The sequence below is a fragment of the Chelonoidis abingdonii genome, chromosome 8, assembly GCF_003597395.2.
Source record: "Chelonoidis abingdonii isolate Lonesome George chromosome 8, CheloAbing_2.0, whole genome shotgun sequence".
Lineage (NCBI taxonomy): Eukaryota > Metazoa > Chordata > Testudines > Testudinidae > Chelonoidis > Chelonoidis abingdonii.
In genome coordinates, this window is record NC_133776.1 from 102,877,521 (window position 1) to 102,891,232 (window position 13,712).

The window sequence follows — 13,712 nt, forward strand, 5'->3', positions numbered from 1 at the left end:
TGGGCAGCGGCGGCGTGGGCAAGTCCGCCCTGACCGTGCAGTTCGTCACGGGCACCTTCATCGAGAAGTACGACCCCACCATCGAGGACTTCTACCGCAAGGAGATCGAGGTGGACTCGTCCCCCTCGGTGCTGGAGATCCTGGACACCGCCGGCACCGAGCAGTTCGCCTCCATGCGGGACCTCTACATCAAGAACGGGCAGGGCTTCATCCTGGTCTACAGCCTGGTCAACCAGCAGAGCTTCCAGGTACCCGCAGCCACTGCCCCAGCTCAGGCAGCCCGGCAGAGAACCGCCTGGCCGCGAGTGGCCGGCACTGCGGGTGTGGCTGTGCCCTAGGCAAGAGCCGGGCCGGACCCTAATTAGCATCGGGAGGCTAATTCTGTATTTTGAAAGGGGTGTTGTCGGTTATACCGCCGAACACGCTGTTTTACTGTTAGCAAAACCCGGTTTGTAGAACATTAGCGCGGCCCTCCTGGGTCGGACCAAAGGTCCATCCAGCCCAGTGTCCTGTCTGCCGACAGTGGCTGGTGCCAGGTGCCCCAGAGGGAATGAAGGGAACAGGGAATCACCAAGTGATCCGTCCTCTGTCGCACATTCCCAGCTTTGTAGCATTAATATCAAAAGCACTTTAAGAGGAAGGTACCTTTTTGCTGACTGTATAGACAAGGAAAACTACCAAGCACTAGAACAGAAGTACTTGGGGCGCCTTAGAGACTAACAAATTTATTTGAGCATAAGCTTTCGTGGGCTACAGCCCTCTTCATCGGATGCATAGAATGGAACGTATAGCAAGGACACACACACACACAACATGAGAAGGTGGGGGTTATCCTACCCGCTCTAAGAGGCTAATTAATTATGGTGAGCTATAATCAGCAGGAGAAGAAAAAAAAACTTTTCAAGTGATAATCAAGACAGCCCATTTTAGACACTTTGACAACAAGGAGTGAGGATACTTAACATGGAGAAATAGATTCAGTGTGTATAATGGCTCCTCCATTCCCAGTCTCTGTTCAAACTTGGGTTGACGGTGTCTAACTTGCATATTAATACAAATTCAGCAGTTTCTTGTTGGAGTCTGAAACCTACCAAGCACTAGCAGGATGCTACCATACTCGAGTTGCAAAACTATTCCCATTGGAGTCTAGTAAATAAAACACTTGTTTTAAGTCATCATTAAAAAGAAATGCTTGTAAATCCCAAATTTGGGGTTAGATTTGACCTGTTGTGTCGTTTCAAACACTGCTCTTTAAAAAGCAATATTTTGCTAGTTAATCTCATAAGGCCGGGGTAGGCTGCCTGTTTTCTGAACTGAACTTACTACTTTATAACTTGTGAATCTTGCTAATAAACCCTGCTATTTTCTTTCTATATATAACAAGCTGCTATCCAGTGTAAGTCTGATGCTCACACTGTGTGGGTGATGTGTTCATGAGAATGACAGGTCACATGTCAAAACGGAATTCAACCCACAAACTTGCATTGCAAAAACTGACAAGAAGCAAAAAATCCTGCATCCTGTAACTGGTCTAAACTGCCTCGGTAATAAGAAGCTTGTATCTGTGGGAAATGACAGGACTTGGCAACAGGGATTTGGAACTTGTTTGTTGGCTTCAATTAGGTTGCTTGTGCTGGGTGTAGTCCAGCTTCTTGGCAAAACCTTTTACACCCCCACTAAGGCAGAATGTTTCTGTTGAAGGCTGAACATTATCTTAGATGAGGGTACATACCTAGATAAATTGTATCGAAGTTAGGGATTTATTTTCCTTGCAAAGAAACTACAGTCCTCATGCTGGGATGTTTCTCTCCTGCCTATGGTCAGCTCTCATCTAGGAATTGGGAGGCTTTCCCTCAAGAATTGAGGCATGTAATTAAGAAAAAAATCTAAGAGTGGATGAATATATTCCACGTCAGTTGCTTGATTTTTTTTCTTCTTTAGCACATTTAATCAAAACAGTGTGGATGTAAATCTCCCTGTGAAGTTCCATTATCAGTGGCAGATTCAAGCACTTAATTGCTTCTCTCTTAGAACCTTGCAAGAAATTGCAAACTTTTATTTACTGTAACAAGTTAAAATCTTAAATCAGAGGTGATGGAGAAAGTGAATCTAAACTTTCAAGAGTATGATATAGAAATGTCCCTTCCTTTTTTATCTTTGGGAAGATTATAGAAATATTGGGTTTCACAGACTATTAAAATGTCTTTATTGTATCTAAATTTGTCATTTAGGCATAACCAAGTGTGTTCACAGTGAACACTTTTAGGCATGCTACTCCTATGCGGAAGAAGCTAGTGAGTTAACAACGTAATTAACTTTCACAGGCAGTAGGCTGGCCACAAGTTTCCCATCTGTTTAAGTGATCACATAACATAGATGCATAATGTAGACTTCAGTTTCTGTCAAGAGTTTAAAGACGAACTTCTCTTTTTGTAGCAAATCCTGCTGAGGACCAGAAAATTGATTTGATTCAAAACTATAAGTTAATTCATACAAAATCTGCCTTTATCTTAACTAGAGCTGAGCAAGAAAACTGGTCACCCAGCCTATGAAAATGTTTTGAGATTTCAGTTTTTCCAGTTCTTCATCAGAATGAAACTGAGACCTTTTTGAAACTTTGCACAGAAAATTACACCCACTCTAGGGAGTTCACCTGGGATGGTGATTGCCGTAACCACCAGGTTATTCTCAGTGTGGCTGGAAATTCCTTCCTGGACCTAAAAAACCATCTCAACAAGTTCTGGTTTTGACAAATCAGCATTTTCCAATGGAAAACTGTTTGTCAATTCCTGACTGGCTCTAACCCTAACCAAAAGGTTTTCTGGGAAATGAGAGGTAATTTTACATTGCAGTAGTGCACTTTCTAAACACACAGGAAGTACCATGTGCCCTGAAGAATGTGCATTACAGATGGAGAATAAATTTCTGAATTTTAGACACACCCTAGTCTAAATCCAAGGTATCCATTTAGGAATTTTTCATAAGCTATTATGTTTATTTTCAGTTACACATAAGATCTATAGGTTTGTTAAAACACTTGTTTTTACAGTGATCTATTTCCTGGAACCAGTGTTAACTTTTACAGCAATCAGTTGTGATTACTATTTTAAAAAATGATTAGTACTAAAAGTGTATTAACCAGTTGGATTGTTTAATCAGGACATCAAGCCAATGAGGGACCAGATTGTCCGAGTGAAGAGATATGAAAAAGTTCCTCTAATCCTAGTGGGGAATAAAGTGGATCTGGAATCCGAGAGGGAGGTCTTATCTGCAGAAGGCAGAGCTTTGGCTCAGGAGTGGGGCTGTCCATTCATGGAAACATCAGCCAAGAGTAAAACCATGGTGGATGAACTGTTTGCTGAGATCGTCAGGCAAATGAACTATGCGTCCCTGCCTGAAAAACAAGATCAGTGTTGTACAACTTGCATCGTCCAGTGAGAAAAAATAAAGAAAAACCTCAATCATGGCCATACAGAGCAGGTGGGTTGAACACATAATTAATTGATGTGGTTAACTGTTGTGTTTAAATGAGCAGATTAACTTGCCACAAGCACTCTAAAATTAGTTGGTCTAACCTTGAAATGTCTTGCAACCTTTACTGAGAGAAAGTGCATGGCCCCAACAGCATGAGTAATTAATGTATTAAAAATAGGCACCTTTATGTGAAATAACCTCTGTATGTTACATCAGTATGCTTAACCAGGGGTTACTGCTCTATCTGAAATATCCTGAGTATTTATACTAGTTAGGCACTTACAACATAAAAGGAGGCCTGAATTCCTGTGCTCCTACTGACAGTATTTTACATTTAAGAATATATGTGGGAGCCTGGCATTCTAGTTGAACAAAACTGAAAAGATGAAATTGTGTGGAGGGGTTTCTCCTTGCTGGCTGGCTGCCCGTCACCTCAGAAGTGGCTGCATTTCAAAAGTCAGAACATCACACTTGATTTGTTGTCACTGGGATTATGCACTCTTCAGTCTGTCAGTGCTGTCTCAGTGCCCCTGGAGAGAGAAATCCAATTTGCAGGGCTGTCTCTTCTGAATGGAGGCAGAGCTCTGCCTCTTTCAGACCTCTGCTGGTCTGTGGGAGCAGAGGTGCTTGAAACTCCTCCCTCCCACAGTGATTCTGTGCACAGGTGTGGTTGGGAGAGTGCAGTGAGTTCAGTAATGCCTTTACCTTTCTGCTTCTCCCAACCCCCTTCCTCCCATTTCCCCCTCTGCAGGGGTAAAAGCTCTCTTGCAAGATTATGGTTAGCCTTCAGTGACCATGGCTCACAATCTCCCTCGCTAGCTCTGCTGCCTGTATATATAGAGGCAGGCAACAGTGTTATAAGGAGTACCTCTGCTTTCCTCATGGCAGCTGTAACTCAGCAACCTTGTAGGAAAGGGGTGAGGACATAATCTCTGTGAAAGTTCTTAGCCGAAGAGTCTCTTTTGTAGGAGAATGACCGGTGAGGATGAATAGGATAATATTGTACTTGAAGTTGTGGGTTGTCTGACCACCTTAACATCAAGAGTATGGGCACAGGGAATTCTCCATTAATATCCATTACATCAGTGGTTCTTAATCTGGGGTGCATGCCCCCCCGGGGGTGCGAGACGTGCCAGTGTTTTTTAGAAGGGAAATCATCGAAAACACAAATTAAGCACAGGCGCATAAATACAACTACTTTGTTTCCTCAAATCTGTGTATTTATTAACATTATACATTTTTTTAATGATTACTGTAATATACAAACAAAAATATATCTAGTTTTAAGGGGTATAAGAACATATTTTTTAGGTTTAAGCAGTACAAGAACATATTTTGAGAACCAAAGGGTTGCACGCTGCAAGTGAAGGTTAAGAACCACTGCATTACGTGTATAAAGCATGTTGTGAGTGTGTAATGTGATGTCTGTCTTAGATGCCTTTGTGGCCCCCACTACTTAGTATCATGATCTTTAATGTACTTCTATCCTCAACACTCCTGTGAGGTGGGGAAGTTTCACTGTCCCCATTTCACAGATGAGTAACTGAGGCACTAAGAGACTGACTTGCTCACAGTTACATTGGAAGTCTAGTGGAGCAGAAAATTGAACCCAGGTGCTAGGTTAGTACCCTGACCACTGGACTGATAGAGCAGAACTGAATAGAGAATCTACAGAATGCTGGCTTTGATTTTGACTCAAAATGCTGCTGGGTTAGTCTCATTTTGAGTAAAACAAATCCGATGGTTCATCTAGTCTTGTGACTACTTCCTATATGAGTTCCAGGCAATGAACTCTCAGCTATAGTCGTCAGGATGACGTTATTGGCTTTACTTTGCATGCCATTGTCATGTTCTGGTGTAGCAAGTCAGAAGTACATATCACATCAGAACATGCCAATGTTCTAGGCATCTAGGCCAGCACAGATGCTTCAGGGGATTGTTCATGAAACTTCATAGTGGATACTTAGAGAATCTTCCTAATCTCATCAATCAGTTGTTGGCTTGTCCCCTAAAACATCAGGATCTCTGGTTTTAAAAAAACCTGCAAAGCCATAACTAATGAGAATATCCACAGTATTCGCTATATAGATGTCTTCCTTTGAATCCTACTAAGTTCTTGACCTCGATACCTAGAGGCAATGAATTCTGATGGCTAATCTTGCTCCATTTCATTTGTTATCTCTAAACATTCCCAATGTTCAATCTGTCTCCTCATGGAAGCTTTTCTGTGCCTCTTAATTCTTTACATCCTCCATTTCCAGATTCCTTCTAAATCCTGCCCTCTCTCTCTCCTGAGGTAGGGCAACAGCTCTAAACATCATATTGGAGGTGACTCTGTACTATTGACTTATATAATTTCATTATAATATTTTCTATTGTAGGAGTTCCCATGCATTTTCCAGTCTGAACCACCTGTCCTCTTGATCTTGTCTGTTTGGAATTACAATATTTCTCAAGAAGCTATTGGTATTCCTTGCAAAGGGGCAGGTGATAATTGCCCCACACAAGCAATCTCTCCAGCTCTGGCAAAGCAAAGTTCTCTTCTTCCCCTATTCTCCCATTGTCTTTTTAATATCCATAGACCGTTCGTGTCCCAATCCAATCCTCCCTTTGCTCTGGTGCCTTCATCCCCCTCCCCTACCGTCTCCATTCACGGGCTCTTCTTGGACTCCATGGTCTCACCTGTTGCTCAAGCTCTTGGATCTTTTCTGCATCCCTGGTTCCCACCACCTGGCCCTTGTTGCCTGGCTCCTAGGGTCCAGTATCTGCTTGGCCTAATGACAAGCTTGGATACCAAATTTCCATCCAGTATGCTGTAATGGAGGGTGGCAGCTGTCAGCTTCCTCTGTCAATTGTCTCTCATCCTAGGGATAATTGCCTTTGGATCTTAGAAGGGCAGAAGCAGGTGGTAGCTACTCTTATAAAACTGCAACCTTTCATGGCAGCTTCTTTCTTCTGGCACAGGGGTGTGGATCACAGCTTGGGAACCACTGTTCTACTCTACTCTGTGTTACAACATCCTGTTTCTTTTTTTTCTGATCTTTACTGCACACTGATATGGTCTATGACACCCACCTCTCTTTCCAGAACAACTAGTCTGTTTAGAACCCAGCAGTATGTATGTTTTGTTCAGATGATTCCTTCCAGTATGTACCACCTTGCATTAATCGACACTGAATCTCATCTTTCCTGCTGTCTGCTCCCCTCTTCAGGGTTTCTGGTGAGCACAAGACCATGGACCTCGCTATGTTAGTTCCCTCTGAAGTTAAAAGTCTTTAATCTTGACTAAACTAAAATGTCACTTGCAAATTTTACAATTCTGTTGTTCCTCTCTCTCTTCCTGATTTGGATTCCCACTGCCAGTCTTTTATCATGATGAAAATTGATCACTTATCCATATTACTTGTTTTCTGCCTTAGTCAGTTTCTGATAATCCATGACAGAATTTACTTCTTCACTCTGTGACTTCTTGGTTTTCTTCGTAGACAACGTTTCTCACTAGAGGGTAAGTCCAAATTACCTGCTGTTCTTCAAATGTCGAGAAAGTAGTAGATAATTCTAGTAAAAAGGAGAGCCAGGGCTTTCCTTCACAGAAACCATTCTGGTTTGTCCTTTCAGATCATGTTCTTCTCAAACACTTTCTTGAACTATTGTTTCAACCAGTTCATATGGCACTGAAGGTGACACTTACTGGTCTCCAGTTTCCTAATATTCTGTTGCTAGTATTCCATACTATCTTTTGCACACACCCCTTCCTCTAATTTAGTAGCAGATGCTAATGAAATTCCTTCAAGTTTTTTAGATGAATATCTAGTTTTGATGTGCTGCCACTTAATTTATCAACTTGTAGCTCTTGCTCTTTTGATTCCTCAATCTGACAGTCCATCTTTTCTCTGAAACTTCCTCCAAATATGTAACAACAAATTTATTCCACTACCAAAGATACTGAATGTTATCTACATAACCTGAGTGTATTCTGAATCTGCACAGTACTTTATGGTGAGTGATCTCAGCAGTAACTCTTGATCAGTCATCTGCCCCTCCTCATGCTTGGATGACCTGATGGTGATGGGAGCTATGTGCATACCTAGGTGTGAGGGGAAAACATCTCCTTAGAGTTTAAATTTGCAAGTGTACACATTTGTTCTGTTCTAGAAAAGTAGTCCTCTGGCCTACACAGCTTTGGTAAACTGTCAGACTCACCCAACCTGCTTTTCCCATGCAGAGCTTAGAAAATATTAATGGTTATACTTGCTCATTAAATTCTTGTCCAAGTCCCTGACTGGCACTTTATAAATACTATCTCAGGGTTGATTATTCTCTCTGGAGCCCTGTCTACGCTACGGCTACTTTCTAAATATGTGCCACTCTGGCCATCACCAGTTCAGCTCTGCCAGCATCAGGAGCCCTATTGTAAATAGTCTTTTATTGACATTCTTAATGTGTCCTGTACTCCTGCTCAGAGCAAGTCTAACAGACTCCCTATTAGCAGTCAGCTGGCCGTTTCCAGCCCTTTTATCAGTAGGGTTCTCAGCATTGCTAAAAGTGGTAGAGCAGTACCATTGTTAGCAACAGTAGGGAAATAGCTTGAAAACTTCTCTCATGAAGATGGGGTCTGAGTGTACAGCACTTGTCTGATAAATCAAGCTTTCACTTTTTTTAGTCCCTGGGGGACTAAGCACTTAACTCCAAAAAAGCTCTGCTCTGAATGTTGGTCACTTAAGTTTTCTTGCAACCTGAGCTGTGAAATCTTTGAGCAGAGCTCCTAGTTGTCCAGTATCACTTATCCATTGTAGAACTCAATGTGATGTGATCTCCGATGTGTTTTCTTTTATTACAACTGTCAATTGAATTGATAAAGCAGAAACTTGAAAGGTCATGACACCCTAAAGAGAAACATCATTCAAAACAGGAACCATTTTTTCATGTTGAAAATTCCCTGAAAACTTCAAATAGTGTTTTCCTGTTGTGTTATACAATAAATTATGCTTTTACATGTTTCCTGGATCCTTTCGAAGAAAGCTTAGTCTCTGTAACTATGACTGTATTTTAAAGACGTTTTTTCTGATACTCAAAAATAGAATTCTGGAATCGTAGGGCTGGAAGGGACCTCGAGAGGTCATCTAGTCCAGTCCCCTGCACTCATGGCAGGACTAAGTATTATCTAGACCAGTGGTTCTCAAACTTTTGTACTGGTGACCCCTTTCACATAGCAAGCCTCTGAGTGTAACCCCCTCTTATAAATTAAAAACACGTTTTTATATATTTAACACCATTATAAATGCTAGGGGCAAAGCAGAGTTTGGGTTGGAGGCTGACAGCTCGTGACCCCCCCCATGTAATAGCCTCATGACCCCTGAGGCGTCCCGACCCCCAGCTTGAGAACCCCTGATCTAGACCATCCCTGACAAATGTTTGTCTAAAATACAGGTCATCAAGGGTGCAGAGACATAGCAGTTAGGTATTGGATATTATGGACTTGGTAGCTGTGTCTCTTGCATTGACAAAATTATTAAACTTGTTTGTACATGTGACTCAGAATAGCTACAAATGCAATCCTGCCTCCCAAGAAACAGCCTAATCTTGGTGGTTTAAGAGGTTTTTTAGTATTGATCAGAGTCCTGTTATTGAAAATCAGATTGGTTTGACTTCCTGGTTTATGGAAAATCTAACATCACCGTCCGTGTTATGATACTGTAAGGCCCTTTCTGCTGGGGAAATGAACAAGCTAGTGTTTTCTGTCTGGCAGCATTTAATCCTGTGGGAATTCTGCACCAAAACATTAAAAAATTCTGTGCACAATATTTCAAAGTTCTGCATGTTCTGTTTTGTCAAAATAACACAATATAATCACACCACTTTTAATTGTTTTGGTAATTTTATTTTAAAATACCTGTCAGCAAGTATATCTCTATAAAATACAAATTCTGGAAAAAAATTTGACGAATAAATTCCTCACTAGGCATATTAATACAGAGCTTTGAGTAATTCAGTTGAACTACTATATAGAAACATATTTCTCGCACCCCTCAGAAGCAGTGCAAAGGCGTGGGGGAGTCAGTGGTAACGGAGGAGCTGAGGGAGAGGGAAGGAGCCTTGGAGTGATCCTGGAGGGTTGTTGGGTGTGGGTGGGGGAAATATGGAACAGTTTCTTTTGGGGAGGGAGCGGGATTGTTAGGAAGGTGGGGAGCCTCCATCATGCAGACCCTGGCTGACCCCGAGCCCCTCACATTCAGTCAGGCTCCTCTGCCCCTGTGACCCTGGAGCCCCCCACCTATTCAGCCCCTGGCTTAATGCTGTCACCTCACTAACTCCTGAGCCCATGCCCCAGTCTGTCCCCCCACCACTACCCCTTCTAAACCCCAGTCTGTGGCCACCCCCCAGCAGTCCCTGTGCCCCACTCTGCCTCCTAACCTGGCTTCACACCATTGGCTGCTAGCTGTCACTGCTGCTCAGCTGACTGTTCTGGTGCGACAGTGGCCTCTGGCGGGCAAAAGGTGGAACTGCAACACTTCCTGGGCAAATGTTTTCTGCCAGGAGGGGGAATTCTGTGCCAGACTTGAATTTCGCATGTGTGCAGTGGCACAGAATTTTCCCAGGAGTAAGTGTTTACCTAGAACACAACTGCTTCATATTATCTTGGCATGTTTTGGGTTGAATCCAGTGTATGTCACCAATGTAGAGAATAATTCAAATTCTTCAGTTATTCCTTTAGATCTTCATAAGGTGCTACAGAAGTGCACGGTATAGAAACCTAGGTAATGCCTGCTAGCCTACCTTCCATTATCAATAGAGCTCATTTGAAAAAACAGGAACTCTTTTTTTCACCAAAGCTTCTGTGGAAAAATTTGTCCTTTTGGTCAAAATGTTAGCAAATTTCCACCAGCTTTTTATTAACATGTTAAGTAAAGCTAACTTGATTTAAAGATGTGTAAATCTGAATATGGCTTTTATTCATGACTTTTTTTGGTCTAAATTGCAGATAAAACTCAGAGGAAACTTGCACAGATGCTGCTTTGGAGAATTCTTTCAGACCAGGTTGCAGAGCTGAGCCTTGGTAAACCTGTCTCTATTACAGTACGTTGCCATACATCTAAGTGCATAAGGTCAGTGGCCTTCAAGATCCACAGACCTTAAACAGGAATGCTTAGCATGTTTACCATAAGTTAAAATCTGTTCTTTATCTTCCTTTTCTAGCTTTCTACGTTCATATTAATGGCTAATATGCAAGAATTCATTTTTAATATTTTAATTGATTTCTTTAATCAATTTCTGAACTTGTATTTATTAAATACTTAAACTCAGTATTACCTACTCAATGCCTTTTAAAAAAGATTTAATGGAGAATAAATTGAGCCTTAAACAAATGGTTACTTCTGTATATTACCTCGCATCAATGCTTAATTCTATTTGCAAAGTTTTCTCCTACAATGTAGTTGGTCAATACTTTGAGACTTCATGTTTACGTGTGACAGTGTCATGAAAAGATACTGAAGACACCTCTTACGTTGTATGGATGTAATATCCCTTTTCTCAGTCATATGGAGTTTGTGATAGTGTATTTGTAATTGGCCTGATATGACAATAAGGATTATTTGAAATGGGCTATCAAGCATCCAGCTAATGTGTTCTTACTTCACAATACTGTGGGGTTTCAGACTTTTTATTAATGGTAATTGCAGTGTTGAAATGAAGTAGTATGTTTTTCCATTCTGTTAAGTTTCTAAATTTGCTAGTTTATGATCTATTTCAGTATGCCTTTGAAAAGGGACAATGTATCCTCCAAACTGGGTTGTATGCCTAACCAGAGTTAGCTCAAGTTTGCCCAGCACATTAAGTGACATCTAGTGGACCTCTGCACTTGTAAATCTAATGCAAATAAAATGATCTTACATTTTATAATTCCTAATTGTCTTTCTGAATAATATTTTAAAGCAATATTGTTAACGTTTTTCTTGCACTGTCACAAATAGCTTTTTAGTTGTTTTTCCCCCCCTAAACAAATTAGCGTTAGAGACAAAGTTGGTGTAACAAGGGGAAAAGCACCAGGTTTCAGTGATATTAACTGCAAATGTGCTTTAAACAGCCATTGCCTTCCATGTTTACCTGTTCAACATTTTGTCTGAATACTTGAAAACTTTAACAATAACACAGGTATTAAAGCAGAATGAAAATGTATAAAGAGCAGATGAAATCTTTGTTCAGTTTTATTAACAATTATTGCATACATGAGAGCTTTTTCTAGTGGTGGTTTAAACTGTGTAATTTGTTTTGCAGAAGTTTAATAACTGCAGCTTACCTACTGCACCAAAGTTCTAGGTTTTTAGGAGCCCAGCTTTAGTCATTTGAACACGCTTCTAATAAATATGCGTATACATTTTCCCCGTAATAGCTCCAGTAAAAGCAGTGATGGCTATGCGAGGAGAAGCCATTTAAAATTCACTAAATATATTGTGGATGATGGCATGCAAACAAAACTGCAAATGAAGTCACCAGTATAGTATCTCAACATTCATGTGGTTTACTGGGTTAATAGAACACAGGCTCTTAAGACTTACAGTATTTAGCAGAAATTAAGATTTTATTGACTATGTTCTTAATGTTGAATTTTAATTTCACTGAGAATAAATTTTCTATGGTTTCTGCTTTGATATCAGAACACCTAATTTTGCTGTGTGGTTACTTAAAACACTTTTCCCTGTTTGTACAAACTTTTATAAACAGGCCGAGGCTAATATTTAGGTTTGCACTTTAATACCAGAATTAAACCAAACCCTGTATTCAAAGTAGACTTAAGTGGTGATTGTTGGTCTTTTAGTAGATATACCAAGTAATAGGAAATAAACATAAATCATTAAGATCTTAGTTTTCCATTGTCTAAGGGGAAAAAAGTTGGGTTGATATCAGTTGGTGGTTCTTTCCTATGGGTAGTTTATCAAACAAAAGTATTCATTTCATTGACCTCATCAAAAAAAAAACTTGACTTGAACTAGCTTAGAGAGAGAAGGATGGGAAAATGAGATAAAGATGGTTTCTTCAGCACACTTTGAAAAAAGGGACCAAAAGTTATTTTTAGGCTTCCTCAATAGATTGCATGTGAAGTTGCTTATTAGAATAAGAAGCTAATAATAAATGCAATATATGTATTGTCTCTACTATGGCATCTGTTTAGGAGTTGTTCAAATCACTGCAGTAGGGCTCTACAAATAAAATGTAACCTAACATCATATATCTAATGTACTGTATCTTTATCAGTGAGAGAAATCTGGAATAACAAGTGCAAAAATTGAACAATTACCTATAATGCTTTGTAAAAAGTTTTTCTGATAGTTTTCATTCTTGTCATTTTGTAAGACAACCCTACGGTCCACCTGTTTGTAACTTTTTTAATAAAATAGATATCTGTATTACCAAAACTGGGCTCACTGTTTGATTTTACAACTGGCTGTTCTGCAGGGCTGGATTAATGCATAAGCGTTATTCTCATACTTGGGGTTCAACATCTCTTCTTTTAGTGGTTTTAACGTGTACTAATTATAGAGACTGCTCCAGCACCTCTGTATAGTCTGTCTATATTACTGACTGCTGGGGTGGCCTAAGGCAAGTGGCTTTGTCTCCCTACCTGCAAAATGGGGGTACATCAGCACCTGACGGGCCCAAGTAGCTTGCGTGTCTGTAAGTGACTGAAGAGGTAAAGCGCTGTGTATTCGTAGTGAGGAAGACTGTTTTGGCTGACATAGGACTGGGTGGCAGGAGCTGTGGACTCTATTCCCTGCCTTTCACTGACTTACTATGATGGGGTTGGGGGGGAATCACTGAAAGAGCCACTGAAGGTCAGAAGTCCTGTACATGGGTATTATGCCATCCTCCCCCTCCCTTGGGAGAGATGGTGTGAGAGTAAATTTACAAATGAATTGAAAACAATTCAAGCTTCTCTGATATAAAACATTAAATAAAAGCAAACTTCTGGCAATGTACCATGCATGCACCTTAGGCAGACATCCCTTAGATAAGGAGCTTTGTGCAGCGTTAATCTTCCCTGATGCTTTGTTTAGTGGACCTAGCCACTTGTATGTCTTATCAGACTAAATCTCACTCGCTTTTTATGGCTCACACCCCCTGTTAGCTGTGTAAATATCTCAATGACTGCAAGTCGGGAAGTGGATTTGTCAAGGTTTTCAATCCATAGGTCCAGTGGATGGCCAGTGTTGATGGTTACAAGCTTAGTAGTAGCATCA

At 40.7% G+C, this 13,712-nt stretch overlaps 1 protein-coding gene across 1 annotated transcript; it reads left to right on the forward strand.

Moving 5' to 3' along the window:
• Positions 1 to 83: 83 nt before the first annotated feature.
• Positions 84 to 12,890, forward strand: RAP2C (RAP2C, member of RAS oncogene family). Its single transcript, XM_032776467.2, has 3 exons — positions 84 to 248; positions 3,160 to 3,480; positions 10,457 to 12,890. Exons 1-2 carry the CDS (start codon positions 174 to 176, stop codon positions 3,436 to 3,438), a joined length of 354 nt encoding a protein of 117 aa, XP_032632358.2. The 5' UTR covers positions 84 to 173; the 3' UTR covers positions 3,439 to 3,480; positions 10,457 to 12,890.
• Positions 12,891 to 13,712: the final 822 nt, after the last annotated feature.

Excerpts from the sequence above, each read along its gene's own strand:
- RAP2C (XM_032776467.2), top strand. The coding sequence starts at position 174 with ATGCGGGACCTCTACATCAAGAACGGGCAGGGCTTCATCCTGGTCTAC. Across the intron at positions 249-3,159 it reads TCAACCAGCAGAGCTTCCAG|GACATCAAGCCAATGAGGGA; the intron begins GTACCCGCAGCC and ends TTGTTTAATCAG.